We start from the raw sequence: 21,105 nt of genomic DNA on the forward strand, positions 1-21,105 counted from the left end.
CACTAACCATCTATAATCAATTATTTCACAATCAAAACAATAACTTATTTGTAATGGTACTTTTTGTAAAAAGTGATCAAAAAATCCTCAAAGTGCTGGAGAAAAATTAAAACTTGACGTCAGGCCTATTAAAAAAAAAAGAGTGGTCACCAAAAGATCAGCAGGAAAGGTAGGTTTTAAAAAGCATCTTTAAAACAAAAAAAGTCAGTGGAGAGCTGAAAAAAATTCTAAAAGGGGGATATTCCAGAGCCTCTAACCTAAGAGCAAGGAAGCATAGCCAATAGTGAAGGAATAGAAGTTGCAGTTGCACAATAGACAGATGTAGAGGCTTGTAGGGCAGAAAGTGGTTAAGAGCTGGGAGGGGTTGAGGCCATGGATTTTAGGACAATTCATTTGCATTGAAACAGTTACCATCAAGTTGTTGCTGGACCTAGGTTTGAAGTAAGGCAACAAGCACGGAGATAACTTGAATAGAGCTGGCTGTGAGATCACCACTTTGGATGAACTGAGGTTTAAGAAGGGTACAAGGGTAGCAAGACTGGCAAATAGGCTCTTATTCCCATAAGAATGGAGTCCTATTGAAAGTCAAAAAATTGACTAAATGTATATTGAACTGAAATGATTTTTTTTATTAAATCTCAATACACAAAATTGAATGTACAAAAAGTACAGTTGATTCAAATTACAAAAAGTTCACAAATATTTATGGAGAAAAGTCAGTCATACTCAGCTTCTCAATCTGCAAACAAAAAAAAACAAATTTACCAGAGACAAAATGTTTTACAATACATTTGAGCCAGGCCTAAGACTATACTAAACTACATTAAAAGATCTGTACAAAATTAAAAATCACAACCCCAGGTTATACTCCAACAGGTTTAATTGGAAGCACTAGATTTCGGAGTGCCTCTCCATCAGGTGGTTGTGGAATATACAATTGTAAGACATAGAATTTATAGTAATTCGAACAGATGAGAGACATACACAGTCAAGGTATTTCTCAAATGTATAATTTCAGTTACATCACACTGTAAACTTTTGCTATAAATTCTATGTCTTACAATTGTATATTCCACAACCACCTGATGAAGGAGAGGCACTCCGAAAGCTAGTGCTTCCAATTAAACCTGTTGGACTATAACCTGGTGTTGTGATTTTTAATTTTGTCCACCCAGTCCAACACCGACATCTCCAAATCATAAAAGATCTGTGGCAGTGATAGTATCCCTACCTCAAGACCTGGAGTACCCCAGCTACTCCAGAGATGTGTAATAACATTTCTGAACGTGTTGATTAAGAAGATTTTTTTTCAAAGATAATTATAAAACATTTGCATCAAATGACATAGGTCACTGGACTTGAAACATTAATTCTGTCGCTCCCTATACAGGTGCTGCCAGACCAGATTCAAAGGGCTCAGTTAATTCTGACTCCTCTTGGTGTTCCATGGGAAACATCTTTACATCTATCAAATATTTTCAGACAGTTCAATACCAAAGAAACAAAGTGTGCTGTGCATGCAAAGATTAGATTACTTACAGTGTGGAAACAGGCCCTTCGGCCCAACAAGTCCACAACGACCCGCAACCCACCCATACACCCCTTACCTAACACTACGGGCAATTTAGCATGGCCAATTCACCTGACCCGCACATCTTTGGACTGTGGGAGGAAACCGGAGCACCCGGAGGAAACCCACGCAGACACGGGGAGAACGTGCAAACTCCACACACAGTCAGTCGCCTGAGGCAGGAATTGAACCCCAGGTCCTGGCGCTGTGAGGCAGCAGTGCTAACCACCGTGCCACCCTTCCATCTTTTAAATACAAAATTTAGTTGAGGCTTGGTCCACCATGCAGTTGGGTGAAAAAGCACGAGAGTTACTTTAAGTTTTGTTTACCCCTCAAATCAGCAAGATGATCTGGCAGTTATTGTACTGCAATTTCACCAAGTGCACCATGTGCTATTTGGTTGCATGTCACACAATGCAATAGTGAATTCACTTCACTTTGTACATGTCTCAAGGGTCATAGAGGGTGCCATTTGAACAAAAAAAAAATGTAGCACTTAAAGTCTCAATTACAAAAGATTCTTAGGGGATTTGACAGGGTAGATGTGAAGAAGTTATTTCCCTTTGTGGGAGAGTTCAGGATGAGACAGCAAAGTCAAAGAGTACATTTAAGACCCGGGGGAGAAGTTGAGAGTAGTGAATCTGAAATTCCTTGCTGGAAAGGGCTGACAAGGCTGGATCATTAAAGTATATTTGAGACAGATGGATAGATTTTGAAATCAGGAAATGAAGAGAATCAAGGATTATGGAGATAAAAGGCAGAAAAGGGGAGTTGGGGGTTATCAGATCAACCATGATCTCATTGAACAGCAGTGAGTGTAAAGGCCTACTTCTGCCCCTACATCTCAGGACCACCTCTATCAAGCTTAGAGGAACCTGCAGTTATAAAAAAAAGTTTCATGCAGAATAATTTTTCTTTCTCTCCAATAATGGGGGAAATGAACAAAATGCCCAGCTAAACACCTCATTCAATCTGATACTCAAAAGGAAATTGGAAAAAAAAGCATTCAAGCTCACAAAACTGGAAGTTGCATTTAGCCTGGTCTGTTGAAGAAATAATACAAGTAGCACACAGTGCAATTGAAAATACTTTTGAAGGACAAAAGTGTTTAACAGAACAGAAAAGATAGATATAAAAATCTGGAGAAGTGGAAATACAGAGAAGAAAAAAGTACCCATTTTAATGGAAGGAGAACCTCAAATGTTCTAAGTACGGGTGTAGATGTATTGTAAAGAAAATAGCTTTGAGTTTCCATAAAAAAATAGCATAAATCACAGGAAATGGACAATCTCACAGGAATATTTTGGTGTGCCACTAGTGAGTAATGAAGGATATGAAAACCAGAGACCTATAGCATTAGGTTACCAGGATCAAATCAGGCTTTGAAAACAATCGTTAGACTCAAGATACAAAAGAAGGTTAAGCAGAATTTCCAGACGTAGAGCTAACAGGAAAAGAAAAAAAAACAGGTGCAAAGATCAAGGAGGTACTAAAAATATTATTCAGTGATTTGTTATCATTTTAATGTTATCACTCCGGGGAGGGGTTGGAAATCAATGAGGGGAAATTTTAAGAGTAAAGCAGTACACACACTATCTCATGTATTAAGAATATACAGCATTATTAAAAACATTTAATATTTAAAAATAAATTCAGGACTGTGGTGAGAGAATAGGGAAAATAAAAAGAGGGGTAATAGGTGAAGCATTGGTTAGATAGAGAAAAAGCCATCCGATAATTTATTCAATTCAGCAAAAGTAAGGCTTTAAAAAGGGTTTATAACAAAATAAAACAGTTAAGGTTTCATGATTAGCAATCTGATATAACAAGATCTTCTTGGAAACAATATAAAAATGGAATACTCTAATCTGAAATGAACATTGTTGCAAGAAATGTAAAACGTGCATGCTAATCTTGTGATCCACTTATCAGGATGTAAATATTCCCAGTCTCAGCTTTCAAACAAAAACATTTTGCTTTTTTTATTTTTCCATTAAAGGTGCAGAACGTTATATTCCATCAAATGCATTCTTCCATACAGACCCAATTGGTCAATATATTTTTCTGCAGTTCAGCCTTCAGAGATTACTTGCCATTCTAAATTTATACTTCCAGCAAGCTTAGAAAACTTACCTCAACCCCATCTTCAATATTGTTTGTACATAGCTGAGGCCAAAGTATGATCCTTGCTATATGCTGCTAGTTACAAGTTGACAATCTGTAAATATCCTGTTTGCTAACCATTAATCCATGCATTAAAATGCCCAACTGTGTAACAGCCTGTTCTTAGTTGTTGAAAATCCAAATTATGCTACATCACTAGTACCCCCTTCTCCATTCTCAAGATTTTCCCAATCATTTCCCATGTATAAATTGACATTAACGCTACTTAATCATACCAAACAGGAAATATCCTTGATCAACTCTGGTATCTATCCTCTTATTGCACCCCCTTTTCCTTCAGGAGTGGTTCTGATCATCACTTTTAAGGATTTGAAAAATACCCGAGAACTGAAGGAATTCTGGAAGATCAAAAGCAGTGCATCTGATCGTGAGATACCACTTAGATTTGCTACTACCCAGACAATTCATCTAGTTTTAGGACTTTGAAGCAAAGTTTAGATGTAAAAATAAACAGCCAGCTAGGCACAAGAATGACATGACTATAGGTATTGAAGGGGATTGACGGTTACAAAGGAGGATAGGATTAATGTGCGAAGCAGTGAGTTCTTTAGCCCAATAAAAATGTTCGTAGTCAACAAAAAGCTGTTTAAAACCATAAGGGGACCTGATGACAAACTCCAGGTTGTAGGCATTAATTTAAATAAAAGAAAATCACTTAGCTCTTCATTTTCCATCTTAAAACAGACAGACAATCAATTAATTAAAAGTATCAACTCTTAACACGAGAGATGATTACGTTTGACTTTTTAAGGGTAAAAGATTACATGCTACTGGCAACTTATTGATGCCTCGAAGCTAAAATCTTACCTTAAGAATTGATATGCTTGTCAGAATCAATGCAAGGTGCATCATTTTCACTCTGCTATAAAATGTGGAAATAAAGTTTAAATTTAGAATACACAATGTAAGAACGTGAAATTCAGGAGCAATGATAGCTTCCCACCCCCTCTTCCCCTAACTGGTCAGTCACCACAAAATCCAAAATCAGCCCAGATTAAACTTAGATTCTTTATACTACTAGCTAGGGCTAATATAGTAAAACATGACTCTTTGGTCTGAGGTATCACAATACCACAACCACTCCCAAACCAAAATTCAACATAGTAGAATGAAGGTTTTATAAAGCGTCCAGTCTTGGATCAGTTAGGGAAAAATTTAGCTCGAGACAAATTAAACTGAAATGCATGGCTCACTTGAAGTCATTTTTAACAATTCTGCTCTAGCAAGCATGTTTGACATTTCAACAAGGCATAGTGAAATGCTGCAGGTCAAAACTTTCTGGACAGAAAAACAGCAAGTATTTCAAGTCTCTACATTTTCATCAAGTCTAATTGAAGGCTCCACTGCATGCTTCTCGGGCTACTGAATATCCAAACTTTGCAACTTAAAATCAAGCATAGTATAAAAACAGAACAATGGAATTTCAAAACAAAAAAGGACATAGTCAAAGATCAGGTAAATGGGAAAAAGGCATTCACCAGTCCTCAAGGAGGAAGTTGTAAGAAAATTCAGGTATTCAGCAGAAAAAATTTCACAGCATTTTTCTCCTCAATTTTTTTTTGAAGAGGCAGTGAGAGAAATACAAGTCAGTACTTAAAACAAGCTCTTTGGTTTAAAAAAAAAACAAAAAAAGAAATACTGGGAAAACAAATTCTACTATAAAATCAGTAATGCTACATCACTGTTGGAATTTTTAATTTAAAGATAGTGCTGGAGAGTGGTGACATCGTGTTACACTTCACTGTACTTCCTACAAATACATGTTATAAAGTACACACAATAAATCAAATCAAGTTGACAGGTAGAAGTAGTACGTTTCAAATCCGGCAGCTAAAAATATTATGCAAGTGGCTGAAGCAGCACTTAAGTTTGAATATTATGGCAATTCAATAGTTTATTCTATGCAGTATATATTTTTAATAAAGGAAACATTATTGGAATATTAAATATGTAGCCACACAACTTTTACTCAAACAAATGAGAGAACAAAGCATTTGCACATCACTTTTATCAAGAATGTGTTGTATTATAATTGACAGTTTCGGTCCCAGTTTATTTATGAACATTCTGTTGAAGACAGCAGTTTCAGATAATTTTAGAAAATTTAGGATTAGAAGTGTCAAAACAGATGGACTTCAATATCTGGAAAATGCACAGGAGTCTCAAACGTCAAAGAAAGAAATGTTCAAAATTATTCAGGAAAAACTACAATAATTCCATATGTCATGCAAAATAAAACCAAAATTTCCCAATGTTGGTTATTACCAATAAACACTACATAAAACATCCAGTTCTTACCTCATGATGTGGAGTCTCTTTCAGTCTCAAAAAGCCAGAGTCTCCAGTCTCCTCTACCTCCAAGTCAGTCTCTGTATCATTACATTCCCTGTGCTCCTCACTGACTTCCTCCGAGTCAGTACAGCATTTGCTGGGCTAAATGAAGTTGCAAATGCCAAATGTCAATTTGAAAATAAAAATCCATTAAATGGTAAAAGACTGCAGTCTTAACTAAAGGAAGACAAAATGGCATAATCATTCCAATTCTAAAAGTCTTCATTAAGTCATTAAAATGGCCTTTTAAAATTTAGAAAACTTTACATTTAAAAAAATGCTAAAGCAGATATGTTCCATAGAAACCTACTTTGCTGCTTCCCAAACGGTGTCCCAAACTGAATTCTATAGGCTTCCTACCTGCAGTTGGCAGCTGAGTTTTTCTATCCAAATACAGAGCATATTTATTGTAGTTGAGGGAGGGGCTGAGCTAAAACACAGTCTGTAAAATTCCAGATTAACCCAAAACATCGTCATTTTTATTTCTAGTAATTTTTAGTTTTTGTTTCAAATCAGACAGAAGGGTGTTTGAAGAAAGGAAGATTTAAAAAAAATTGTCATTTTTTTTCTTTTAAGATGAGGGTTAAAAACATTTTCCAGCTTTTTGTTTAAAGGCAAGGTCAGTGTTGGGAAAGGGCTTCAGGACCCTGCAGCAATTTTGCAAAGACATCACATAGTTATTCCTCACTAGAGAAATTGCAGCATGGGTGGTGTTACAAAGTGAGAATATGAAATAATCAGAAATACATGTGAAGAACCAGCATTCACATGTAAACTAACATGTAAACTAACTAGCATTAGGCAGTGGAGTTCATTGACTAGGCTTTCAATAACACAAGATCAAGATTAGCATCTGCATAGTTCACTGTAGTGTGTATTTTGAGGAGGCATTTATGTAGCTTGGTAAGTGTCACTAAACTGGGACTAATAATCCTGAGATCCAGACTAAGGTGTTCAAATCTCCATGACAGTTGGTGAAATTTGAATCAATAAATGTCAGTAAAAGCTAGGCTAATGACAACCATTGTTGATGGTTATAAATGTTCATCTGGTTCATGAACATGCCTGGCAGGGAAGGAAAGCTGTTATATTTACTTCATCTGGCCTACTACATTCACAGCAATGTGGTTTACTCTGAACTGGCCTCTGGTTCCATCAGGCAATTCAAGTAGTTCCATTGCAACTAGAGATAGACAAAACAAAAAAATGCCAGTGACACCCAAATCCCAGGAGAATAACAAACCAAAAAAAAGTTTTAACACATAATTCAGAGTTAAGAAGCCCCAGCCTTTGTGAATAATCATGAATGCAAACCCTTGCTGAGTGCATAAAACTAGGGACAGCAAAAAAAAATCCCCACTTGCAAAATATTCATTTTCACTTGTCAGAGAGAGTTACCTAGTCAGCCACAGAAGTCATTAGCTCTTTTGACAGATCAATATCCCAATGATTAGACTCTTGTATGCAGGAACACCAAGTTCTGATCGTGAGAATGTGGGTTGATACCAACAAAAAAAACAACTTACTTGTTTAAACCAGTGGAACACAAAAACCAGAAAATCATGAAATAATGGACCAAAATTGAAAAGGTACTGAAGCCAAAATGTGCTTTTTTTTTTGCATGATGCTAATCCCTCTGAGATTCTCAAAGATCTTCATAGTCTATTTCCACATTGGTCCAAGTTAAAGTAGCTTAACTCAACAGCAATGAGAACAGAAGTACTACAAATTCTGTGTTCCTTATGGTGAGAAATGCTAACTTGCTTTTGCTTTAGTAGATGGTAAGAGAGACTTCTGCAAATGCTTCTGTATGGCATTGCTATAGAGGCCGAGAACTCCAGTTACCAAGGTGTCCTGGGAGTCCTAAAACTTGTGAAGCAGTGTGACAAGCTGCACATCCTCTATTGCTGTTTCTCCACTGTAACTACAGAGATCAGGCAGGAATTGACCTCTCAAAGTAGGATATTTGCATCGTGGAGCCCAGCATGAAACGAAAGCTGACAGGAGCCAAATGGAGATTGAAAAACAAAAAGCTTACGGATGCTACGAGTGTTCAATGCAGTTCACAATGTCTTTAGAAGGAAGCCCACTTACAATATTTGCTTGGTGCAGTTGAGAAAAATTGGAGCAAAATTTTCCTTTATAGCCAAAAGCTCAGCTGCTACCTCTTAAAAAAAAGAACTTGTTCAAGTTGATTGCTTATAAATGCCTGCCTCTGGAATCTTGGGAACAAACGTCAGGAGGGTGTGAGTAATCAGAGACATGCAATTCCCAATTTGCATTTTGACTTGTTCAGGTTCCATGGAATTATACTTCCAAACAAAAAAAACAAAATAAAGAGCCACGCTCAGGAGAAACCAAACACAAGCAACTTGGTGACTCTTGCAGTAAATTGATAAAAATTCTACAACATTAGTTGTGACAATTCTAAATCAATACCTCATAAGTCGGATCCTCCACTGAATCATCGTATTCTGGTAGATCACAGGACAAAGATTCAAACCAGCAGAGTTCTTCATCAGCTAGATCATCTAGCTTTCTTTTGCTTCCTTTGCCATATGGTTTATTAGGCGATGATCGTAGTTCTGAAATGTGAAATCAGTATTGAAATGCATTTACAATGAAAATTAGTGAAATTCAGACAAATATACTCTGCAGCTGACTGTCATTTCATGGCAAGTCAGAGTCACAGATGTACAGCACAGAAATAGACCCTTCAGTCCAACTCATCCATGCCGACTAGTCCCATTCGTCAGCACTTCGCCCATATTCCTCCAAACCCTCCTTATTCATGTACCCATCCAGATGCCTTTTAAATGCTGTAATTGTCCTAGCCACACCCACTTCCTCTGGGAGCCCATTCCATACACACCACTCTCTACATGAAAAAGCTACGCTATAAGTCTCTTTTATACCTTTCCCCTCTCACCTTAACCCTACACCCTCTAGTTCTGGACTCCCTCCCCAACATCCTCCCTCCCCCCCCCCCCCCCCCCCCCCCCCCAACCCATGGAAAAGACGTTCTATTTACCCTATGCATGCCCCTCATGATTTTCTGACACCCCTCAGCATCCAACGCTCCAGGGAAAAGAGCCCCAGCCTATTCAACCTCCCCCTATAGCGCAAACTCTTTCAAATTTCACAACATCCTTCAAAAGGAAGCAAAACTTGGATTTAGAAGGAACACAATTTATAATTTTTTTCTACAAAGGCCCGAGTTCATAACCTATATAATGCAATCAGATTTCCATTTTCATGTCTTCAAATCAAGATTTGTGTTGTTACACTGAAGTAACAAAACATTTCTACAATGATGAAATTAAATCACTCAAAGCACTGTTTCAACATTTGCTTGTGCCATGGGGAAAATAAATATAGCATTTAAGACAACAGCCAAGTTGATACCTTCAGAAATAAACTGCACTCATTTTGCTAGGTGCAGCAACATTTATAAAAGCACATAAATGGTGTTTGGGAATATAGGATAAAAGGGAGTATGCTCAAGCTTAAAACACTATATTCCATGTAACAAGCATTTTACTGTCAAGCAGATACCTGCACTACCAAACCTGCATCCCAGGCTGAAAATCATTCCAGCATGCACACCATTTCAAATATAATGGAAGAAACAAACCTGTTTTTCCATTTTTATATATTCCAGAAGAATGGAACTCTACCCCATAATCAATAGGAAGCAAAAGAAACTTTTAAAAAGTAGCATTAATGAACAGTTCTCTCATCTTCAAACTGTGAGGTAATCTTAAAAGCGGTAAATAGCTTGCAAAAGGGGCAGCATGGTGGCTCAGTGGTTAGCACTGCTGCCTCACAGCAACAGGGACCCAGGTTCAATTCCAGCCTTGGGCAACTGCCCGTGTGGATTTTGCACATTCTCCTAGTGTCTACGTGGGTTTCCTCCACAGTCCAAAGACGTGCCAATCAGGTGAATTGGCCATGGTAAATTGTCCCATAGTATTAGGCGCATTAGTCAGAGGGAAGGGGGTCTGAGTGGGTTGCTCTTCAGAGGGTTGGTGTGGAAGTGTTGGGCTGAAGGGCCTGTTTCCACACTGTAGGTAATCTAATCCTCTCACTGAGCCCAGAGACAGAGACACTCTTGTTGCAGGCACAGCCCAAGAGAATTTAACCAGCACTATCTTCAGAAGGAGAGTCAATTCACCCAGCAAGATCTTTGAATCAGATACAACAGGACCAAAAAAAAATAGGTCACCGGCCATCAATTCAACCTGAAGTCAATTGAGTCATCCAGCTACATAATCTATACATCCTTTTCACATTTCAATGTACTAAATCAACCAAGCTATCCTGCCCTACTCTATTCTATTCATGCTTTGATGAACTGCAAGTGTGGACATGTGGGAGTCAAATCATAAATCATTCTATGGATAATAATTTTAGCTCTTCCAACATGTTAATTTTATTAGTGTGTTGAGTTTATGATCCCAGTGCTTATCGCGGAGTCTGTTCGAAATCACCAAGTACATTCTTTCTAATAAAACTGTTGGAGGGGAACAGATAGAATGAAATGAATAAAGAAAGGGAACCATTTTGTCCCCAAAGTTTGAACACCACTTTCATTTGTTTTTTTTTTCCCCTACACACATGCTGTTAAGTATCTCAAATCACATCACAACAGTAACACAATTCTAGTTTGCCAACACAGTGACAAAATGGTCCCTTGACAACAAGTTCATACTTTGGTAGCATCTGTGTTTTAGGACAAAGAATTGGCATCTCAGGAAACTTTAGCATGAGTGAGAAGCCAGAGGAAGGAAGAGCCAGTTACACAGTATTGGTTGCTGCCCGACTGGACAAAACTTATTTACCTTACTTTCTATGGGCCAAAACAAGCACTACAAAAAAAAAAGCAATTTATGTACAACTTGAATACTGAAGCATCTGCTTCTCAGATGCACTTCCTTCCAAAACTCCTGCAAAACTATTGTGCCAAATCTGTTCAAGAGGACATGGGAAATGGAGGTTCAAGGGTACATTCAGAACTGAAAGTAGAAGGAGGACATTACTGGGTAAGTTTGTCAGGCAACCAATGACTGGCAAAAGGAAAGCATGTGATCCTGAAATGGCCAGGTGGATAGACAAGTTGCATTTAACACAAGTGAGAGGTGATGCATTCGGGGAGGTCAAACAAGACAAAGGAATACACAGTTGAGAGAACACCAAGATTCTCGGGAGTGAGTGACCTCCAGTAAATATCTAGGTAGGAAAACAGGTCAACAAAAGGTGGTTAAGGCAGCATATATGGGATCCCTTCCTTTATTAGTGGAAGTATACCCTACAAGAACAGGGAGGTTATGCTGGAATTGCATGAATTGTTTGTTAAGCCATAACTTCACTACTGTACATGGCTTATGGTCACCTTATGCCAGAAAAGGATGTAATTGGACCAGAAAGATTGAGGGGATTGGTGCCATATCTGGGAAAACTACACAAGAACAGATAAGATAAGCTGGAATTGTCCTTGGAATGGAGGAAGTCAAAAGGGAGATGTGCGAAGTGCCTGGAAAAAATAGATTCGAAATGTTTATCTATCTTCAGTATTGAGGTCAGTGACTAGTGGACAAAGAATTGACAAAAGTGATTGGTGGAAGGATTATGGGCGGCACGGTGGCTAGCACTGCTGTCTCACAGCGCCTGAAACCCGGGTTCAATTCCCGCCTCAGGCGACTGACTGTGTGGAGTTTGCACATTCTCCCCGTGTCTGCGTGGGTTTCCTCCGGGTGCTCTGGTTTCCTCCCACAGTCCAAAGATGTGCAGGTTAGGTGAATTGGCCATGCTAAATTGCCCATAGTGCTAGGTAAAGGGTAAATGTAGGGGTATGGGTGGGTTTCGCTTCGGCGGGTCGGTGTGGACTTGTTGGGCCGAAGGGCCTGTTTCCACACTGTAAGTAATCTAATTAGAAGGAAATAATGAAAACTTCCTAACTAGAAGGTCTACATCTAGTTTCCGGCTAGCAATGTAGAAGCAGAAATTTTCAACTTTTTTTTATAATTTATTTTTCTAAAAAAGTGCCTGGAAATGTACATTCAAGTTTCAACCTGCAGAGAAGTCAATTAAAATGCTGGAAAATGGAATTTGGCTGCCTGGCACATCTTTCAGCCGATAACATTCCTGATTCAATTATCATTCATAAAATATCTGGCTATTAAACACAGACCAGCTGTAGTCAGAAAGGACTAACAGAAGCATTTACTATTTATTCAATATTACTGACTACTTGCACATTGTTTTGTTTTTGGTAAGTCAGTCAATGCAAGCTCTCAGAATGGGAGTGCTCCACTGAGGACCAATAGGGCTGTGATTGGCTAACATGCTTCCTAATTGTGGAAACTGAAGAATGCAACATAGCTGTCCATTTAGCCTTCTACACACGAGATTTGCAAATATCCAAAACAAATGGTTATAAAATCCTAATTGCATATACTTGAAACAATTCCAATCACTTATAACAAGTAGCCAATTTTTGTTTCATATAAGAAGCCACTTCACATAACAATGCTTACCATCTGAAATTTCACCTTGACCTAAACTGCTGGGCACAGGGAAGCCAAGCATCTGTTGCAGTCTGTAGGGTGCCATAGCAAACACAAATCGAACTAATCTGCTCAGGCGTTTCTTCCCTGTAACCCAGCGCCTTCCCATCAGCGCATTAGTGTCAGCAGCTTTTATTTCCTCCACTGGAGCCGAGAAAGTGGCCCAAGTTGACAACTTCCGAATCACGATGAACTAGAGAAACAGAAACTTTTAGACGAAAAAGAAAACTCAAATAATTTAAATGTCATCAGAACATTTGTAAAATGCCTCCTCAAAATCAGGTGTAGTAATCTACAGCTCAGCCATTAAATGCGCAGAAATGCTTTCCTTTAAATTTATACTTTTAGGGCCATACATTGTATAATCCGATTATAGTTATAGGTGACAAATTTAGTGACAAAGCCATTTTATATCTTGTTGCCTGTTGTGCCAGTTAGTGAGATCATTGATGTTATGGACTAGGCCAGACCACTCAAAACATTCTTAAGCAGGCAGCCCAGAATGTACCTTTGTTATTTGTTTTGGTAAGCATACAGTGAACATTACCTGGAGTAGATTAGCTAAATTGATTACCAGATTTTAACACAGAAATTTATTCAAAGTCACGGAATGAAACACAAAGAACTGAATACAGAATACCCACAGAACTCGTATCTATCCAAACTTTATTACGCTGTTCCAAAAATACACAATAGTCCCAAATAAACAAACCCCTTAAATGCAGAAAAAGTGTGAAATAGAGGCTCACAGGTCAAAGTTAGAAGGGCAGAAGGATTAAAATTAAAGCCCTGATCATTTAATGGGTTATGGTTTGAATTTGTGACATTGAACTCAGTCTATTAAAGTAACCATCTTATAAAAGGCAGCATTCGATTGGTGGAATGTTGATAAATGACAAGCTTACTTCAGTTAAGTCAGTTAATAGTCTAAAAAGTAGGTTATCATGTAGTTCCCACCTGCAACTGGATCAAGATGTCCTACCATGGTAGGACGTCATGATCCAGTTGCAGGTGGGAATTATATGTTAACATGATTCTGCATGTGGCTGCACTGCAGCTCATCATAAACAGAATGAATGACTACGAGGCATTCAAGCAAGACTAAGCCAAAAATGATGGGACCTTTTGAGTGTGACTTTAAGTCTTAGAGGTACAGCATAAAAACAGACCCTTCGGTCCAACTCACTCATGCCGACCAGATATCCCAACCTAATCTAGTCCCGCCTGCTAGCACTTGGCCCATATCCCTCTAAACCCTTCCTATTCAAATACCCATCCGGATGCCTTTTAAAAAGTAATTCTACCAGCCTCCACCACTTCCTCTGGCAGCTCATTCCATACACTTACCACTCTCTGTGTGAAAAAGTTCCCCTTTGGGTCTCTTATAATCTTTCCTCTCACCCTAAACCCATGCCCTCTAGTTCTGGACTCTCCCTCCTTAGGGAACAGTCTATTCATCCTATCTATGCTCATAATTTTATAAATCTCTAAGGCCACCTCTCAGCCTCTGACACTTCAGGGAAAACAGTCCCAACCTGTTCAGCCTCTCCTTATAGCTCAAATTCTCCAACCCTGGCAACATCTTTGTAGATCTTATCTGAACCCTTTCAAGTTTCACAATATCCTTCCGATCCTTCCAGAATTACACGCAGTATTCTAAAAATGGCCTAACCAACGTCCTGTACAGCCACAACATGACCTCCCAACTCCTATACTCAATGCTCGGACCAATAAAGGAAAGCACACCAAATGCCTTCTTCACTATCCTATCTACCTGTGCCTCTACTTTCAAGGAGCTACAGACCTGCACTGCAAGGTCTCTTTGTTCAGCAACACTCCTCAGGATCTTGCTATTAAGTGTATAAGACCTGCTCTGATTTCTCTAATCATTCATATTGGCTTCATTAGGAAGAACAGCCTGAGCCAAGTTAAAGGCACTAGAGCTGGTTCAGCTATGGAGAGGGACAGAAGACGACTGAGAAAGTGAGTGTCAAGGGATCTTGAAGCTCTGCAGCCACAAGCTGGAATCCAAAATGGTATGTTGCCTCCCTGATGCCAAGTGAAAGATGTACAGGAAGGATAGAAAGGGAGGCAAGAGAGGAGGGGCGTGGCATTTTTGATAAAGGATACCATTACAGCTGTGCTGAGGGAGGATATTCCCAGAAATACATCCAGGGAAGTTATTTGGGTGGAATTGAGAAATAAGAAAGGGATGATAAACTTATTGGGATTGTATTATAGATCCCCCAACAGTCAGAGGGAAATTGAGAAACAAACTTGGAAGGAGATCTCAGCAATATGGAAGAAAAATAGGGCGGTTATGGTAGGAGATTTTAACTTTACAAACATAGACTGGGACTGCGATAGGGTTTAGATGGAGAGGAATTTGTTAAGAGCATACAAGACACTGTTGTGATTCAGTATGTGGATATACCTACTAGAGAAGGTGCAAAACTTGACCTACCCTTGGGAAATAAGGCAGGGCAGGTGACTGAGATGTCAGTGGGGGAGCACTTTGGGGCCAGCAACCGTAATTCTATTAGATTAAAAATAGTGATGGAAAAGGAGAGACCAGATCTAAAAGTTGAAGTTCTAAATTGGAGTAAGGCCAATTTTGACGGTATTAGACAAGAACTTTCAAAAGCTGATTGGAGGCAGATGTTCACAGGTAAAGGGACGGCTGGAAAATGGGAAGCCTTCAGAAATGAGATTACTTTAACATTACAGTGTGGAAACAGACCCTTCTGCCCAACAAGTCCACACTGACTCGCCAAAGCGCAACCCACCCATACCCCTACATCTAACACTACAGGCAATTTAGCATGGCCAATTCACCTAACCTGCACATCTTTGGACTGTGGGAGGAAACTGGAACACCCGGAGGAAAAACCCACGCAGACACAGGGAGAATATGCAAACTCCACAGAGTCACCTGAGGCGGAAATTGAACCTGGGTCTCTGGCGCTGTGAGGCAGCAGTGCTAACCACTGTGCCACCGTGCCACCCACAAGGAGATGAGATAACGAGAATCCAGACAAAGTATATTCCTGTTAGGGTGAAAGGAAAGGCTGGTAGATATATAGGAATACTGGATGACTATTGAGGGTTTGGTTAAGGAAAAGAAAAGAAGGAAGCATATGAAAGGTATAGACAGGATAGATTGAGTGAATCATTTGAAGAGTATAAAGGCAGTAGGAGTATACTTGAGAGGGAAATCAGGAGGGCAAAAAGGGGACATGAGATAGATTTGGCAAATAGAATTAAGGAGAATCCAAAGGGATTTTACAATTACATTAAGGGCAAAGGGGTAACTAGGGGGAAAATAGGGCCGCTTAAAAATCAGCAATGTGTCCTTTGTGTGGAGCCGCAGAAAACAGGGGAGATACTAAGTGAATATTTTGCTGTATTTACTGTCGAAAAGGATATGGAAGATATAGACTGTAGGGAAATAGTTGGTGACATCTTGCAAAATGCCCATATTACAAAAGGAGGAAGTTCTGGATGTCTTGAAATGCATAATGGTGGATAAATCCCCAGGACCTGATCAGGTATACCCTAGAGGTCTGTGGGAAGCAAGAGAAGTGATTGCTGGGCCCCTTGCTGAGGCATTTTTATCATCAATAGTCACAGGAGAGGTGCCGGAAGACTGGAGGTTGGCTAACATGGTGCCACTGTTTAAGAAGGGCGGCAAGGACAAGCCAGGGAACTATAGACCAGTGAGCCTGATGTTGGTGGTGGGCAAGTTGTTGGAGGGAATCCTGAGGAACAGGATTTACATGTATTTGGAAAGGCAAGGACTGATTAGGGATAGTCAACATGGCTTTGTGCGTGGGAAATCATGTCTCTCAAACTTGATTGAGTTTTTTGAACAAGTAACAAAGAAGATTGATGAGGGCAGAGCAGTAGATGGGATCTATGTGGATTCAGTAAGGCGTTTGACAAGGTTCCCCATGGGAGACTGATTAGCAAGGTTAGATCTCTCAGAATAAGGGAGAACTAGCCATTTGGATATAGAACTGGCTCAAAAGGTAGAAGACAAAATGGAGGGTTGTTTTTCAGACTGGAGGCCTGTGACCAGTGGAATGCTACAAGGATAGGTGCAGGGTCCTCTACTTTTGTCATTTACATAAGTGATTTGGAATCAAGCACAAGAGGCACAGTTAGTAAGTTTGCAGTTGACACCAAAATTGGAGGTGTAGTGGATAGCAAAGAGGGTTACCTCGGATTACAACAGGGTCTTGATCAGATGGACCAATGGGCTAAGTGGCAGATGGAGTTTAATTCAGATAAATGCAAGGTGCTGCATTTTGGAAAGCAAATCTTAGACAAGGTTGGGCGGCACGGTGGCAGAGTGGTTAGCACTGCTGCCTCACAGCGCCTGAGACCCGGGTTCAATTCCCGACTCAGGCGACTGACTGTGTGGAGTTTGCACGTTCTTCCCGTGTCTGCGTCGGTTTCCTCCGGGTGCTCCTCCCACAGTCCAAAGATGTGCGGGTCAGGTGAATTGGCCATGCTAAATTGCCCGTAGTGTTAGGTAAGGGGTAAATGTAGGGGTATGGGTGGGTTGCGCTTCGGCGGGTCGGTGTGGACTTGTTGGGCCGAAGGGCCTGTTTCCACACTGCAAGTAATCTAATCTAATCTAAACAACTTTATGAGAAAGCATGACAAAGTGAAGGAGGACGACAATATTAAAAGATGGAGGCACACAGACAAAATACTGCAGTTATTGGAGATTGAAATGAACTAAGGTGCTAAAGAAACTCTTTGCAATCATTGCCAGAACTATTGACAGAAACAGACAATGTTGAGTCCAAAAAAAAACCCATCTGATTCAATGTTAACTCTTCTTCGCTCTCCATAGAAGCTACTAGATCTGCAGAGTTTTGCCAGCACTGCTTTTACTTACAGCAAATAATAACCCAGCAGCCGTGTCCTTACTCCTGGATAGAGAAGCCTAGGTTCAAGTTAAGTTTTGTGTCACAAGTAGAAAAGGTGTTTAAGAATATGTTTAGCATGCTTGTCTTCATTGCTGAGACCTCAGAATGTAGGAGTTGGAATGTCATGCTGAAGTTGTACAGGACATTGGTGAGGCCTCTTCTGGAGTACTGTGTCCAGTTCCAATTGCCCTGTTATAGGAAGGATATTATTAAGCTGGAAACAGTTCATAAGAAATTGACAAGAACATTGCCAGGAATGGAGGGCTTGAATTATAAGGAGAGGCTAAATCGACTAGGATGTTTTCCACTGGAGCATAGTAAATGGAGGGGCAACCTTATAGAGGTTTATAGAATCATGGAGGGTATAGATAAGGTGAATGGCAGGTGTCTTTTCACTAGGGTGGTGGATTTCAAAATTATGCTCTCAGCTCAGTCTTAAGGTGAGGAAAAAGAAAATTTTTTTAAAAATAGGGGATGCAACATTTTTATACAGAGTGGTTCGTGTGGGGAATGCCCTTCCAGAGGAAGTGGTGAATGCAGTTACAATATTTTAAAAAACATTTGGATATGTACATTAATAAGAAATGTTTGAAAGGATATGGACCAACAGCAGGCAGCTGGGACTAGCTTAGTATTATGGTTGGACCGAACAATCTGTTTCCGTGCTATATACCTCTATGACCTTGATGAAAACATCGATGGGTAGGTAAGGTAAGTTTGCACATGATACAAAGATTGGTGGAGTTGTGGATAGTGTAGAAAGTTGTCAAAGGATGTAGATCAGTTGCAAACATGGACAGAAATGGCAGAGTTTAATCCAGGTAAGTGTGAGGTGCACTTTGGGAGATCAAATCATAGAGTCCCTCCAGTGTGGGAACAGGCCATTTGGATCATTGAGCCTACACTGCCCCTCTGAAGAGCATCCACCCTGACCAACATACCCACGTTTACCATGGCCAATCCATCTAACCTGCACATTTCTGGACTGTGGGAAGAAACGTGAACATCTGAAAGAAACCCACAGAGACACAGGGGTACATGCAAACTCCACACGAAGTCGTTCAAGGCTGGAATCAAACCTGGGCCCCTGGCATTATGAGGCAGCAGTGCTAACCATTGAGCCACCATACCATGCGTTAAGGTAAAGTATATAGTTAATGGCAGGACCCTGAACAGCATGGATGTAGAGGGATCTTGGGGTTCAGTTCATAGCTCCCTGAAAGTGGCCATGCAAGTAGATAGGGTGGTAAAGGCAGCATACAGCATGCTTGTCATTATTGGTCAGGGAACAGAGCACAAGAGACAGGATGTCATGTTGCAGCATTATAAGTCTTTGGTTAGGCCACACTATTCTGGACACCACACTTCAGTAAGGATGCGGAGGCTTTGAAGATGGTGCAGTGGAGAGTTATACCAAGATACTACCTGGATTAGAGGGTATGCGCTATAAAGAGGCTAGAAAAACTCAGGTTATTTCTTTCGAGCAGAAGCTGAGGGGAGACCTGATAGATGTCTAAAAGATTATGAGATGCATAGATAGAGTTGACAGTCAGAATCTTCTCCTCCTCCCCCCAGAGGAGAAATGTCTAATACTGGGGGCATGCATTTAAGGCAAGAAAGGGAAGTTCAAGAGGAGATGAGAGGAACAAGTTTTTTTAAAAAACAAAAAGTCTGGTAAGAGTCTAAAACACATTGGTAGGGTAGTGGAGGAGGCAGATACATAAAGGCTTTTAAGGGACTTTTAGATAAATCTTTACTATGCAAGGAATGGAGGGATATAGACCAAGGGCAGGCAGAAAGGATTAGCTTAAATTTAGCATCATGTTCAGCACAGAGAGCTGAAGGGCCCATTCGTGTGCTGTACTGTTCTACAGTCTGCCTATGTCACACTGCAGAGTCACAGCACAGAAACAGACCTTTTGGTCCAACTTGTCCACGTCAACCAGACATCCCAATGTGGCCTAGTCCCATTTGCCAGCATTTGGCCCATATCCCTCTAAACCTGTCTTCTTGATATACTTCAAAAAAATTGACAAATCAGTTGTGCATTATTTTCCCTTACAGCATCCGTGTGGTATCCCCTTAACTAAACCACATTTGTCCATGTGACTACCAATTCTAACCCAAACATCTCTAAAACAGGTAGACTAAAGAAAAGGCTAGATGGAAACAAAACATATCTAGGTATCATCTAGAGTTTAAATAATTCAAAATGTTGACCAGTATGGTCAGCTGCATCAAATAAAGATTACTCCAAATTCAATGTTAATAGGTTTGGTTCAATTAAATCAAAAAGCTTTAAGTATGTATTTTCCATACAAAAAGAATACCCTTGACAGCAATGGGAAGGAGAGTATTCAGTTCTATTTGTTTCACAGCAAGTGTTCCCTCCCAACCTCAAATCTCTCACTCAGTAACCAGGAGTTATTGTCCTACCCACCATGCGGAGGAGAGTGGGACTGATCAAAATGTTATAAAACATCTGATCAATGCATAGAGAGTACCTCCCATGTGTCAGTGTATGATTACGAACCACGGGAAAGTATTACAGATTAAACCGGAGTACCGTAATAGCGTTGTTATTCGTTAAAAACCACTGGATAGTCATTTCCTGACAATACATTTTACTTTGCTAAATGATAGCCCTAAAACCTGAGACTTTTTAAATGTTTTCAGCTACGCCAAAATCCTCTCTAATTTATAGTCACGACGGTATCAGTAATACGAAAGGTAATTACAAAACTCTCATTTAGAATGAAAAAAAAAGTAAATTGTGGGACTCCTTGCAGTATAGAAAAACAAAAAGGGAGAGCACGTCACATCATCCCCCAGATCCATCGTGTTACAAACAAGAACAATTCCAGCCATAACTAGACTGCGAGTTCATTGCCGAGGATGGAGGTTCCACAGTGGGATTGGTAACTCTTGAACTTGTACTTAACAGTATTAGACCAGGACAGGAGCTGGTGCAGAGCAGATATCCACATACCAGGTATTTTAGCGGTCCAAATCCAGACATCCTACTCAAGAAGGCGAGCAAGGGACCTTTTGCAGTCGTTGAGCATTTTTCCTAAGTACAAATAACCCAAATTAACAACAACGCAAACAGATAGTATTCGATAATCTCATTAAACCACGCATCTGGTTAAACCAAACCTGAACATCTTTATGTTCCTCACTACCACCAATAATATCTTCCGGTAAGGCCATAGTGAACAAACAGAACCGCACCAGCCCAGTCTTTGAAATACTATACTAATGCAGATAGACTGGCCGCAGCGGGTTTAAGCCAACAAGGAAACACGTGAACCACCAAACCCACCGAAACACTCTTAAAGGGCTAGCACAAGACAGATCACTCCTCTGTTATGATGATGGTAGTAACAGCTTCTCTCTTTCTCTCAGTTGATAGCTCTCACACTTATACTGGTTGATGGCATACACTGGTTAGGTCAGTGATTATTGTCCCATCTGTAGTTGTTCAGAAGCAACCATATTGTTGTAGGCCTGGAGACTT

The 21,105-nt window shown here is 40.0% G+C and overlaps 1 protein-coding gene across 1 annotated transcript in view; it reads right to left on the minus strand.

The window, feature by feature from the left end:
• Window positions 1-703: 703 nt before the first annotated feature.
• The window catches only part of org (oogenesis-related gene), a 78,571-nt gene continuing 58,169 nt past the window's right edge, over window positions 704-21,105 (minus strand). Inside the window, exons 2-4 of the mRNA XM_060846584.1 lie at window positions 12,622-12,844; window positions 8,525-8,670; window positions 704-739 (exon numbers count right to left, since the gene is read on the minus strand). Coding sequence (XP_060702567.1) covers window positions 704-739; window positions 8,525-8,670; window positions 12,622-12,844 — 405 coding nt within the window. The remainder of the gene's footprint in view (window positions 740-8,524; window positions 8,671-12,621; window positions 12,845-21,105) is intronic.

This window comes from Hemiscyllium ocellatum, chromosome 28 (assembly GCF_020745735.1).
Source record: "Hemiscyllium ocellatum isolate sHemOce1 chromosome 28, sHemOce1.pat.X.cur, whole genome shotgun sequence".
In the NCBI taxonomy this organism is placed as follows: Eukaryota; Metazoa; Chordata; class Chondrichthyes; order Orectolobiformes; family Hemiscylliidae; genus Hemiscyllium; species Hemiscyllium ocellatum.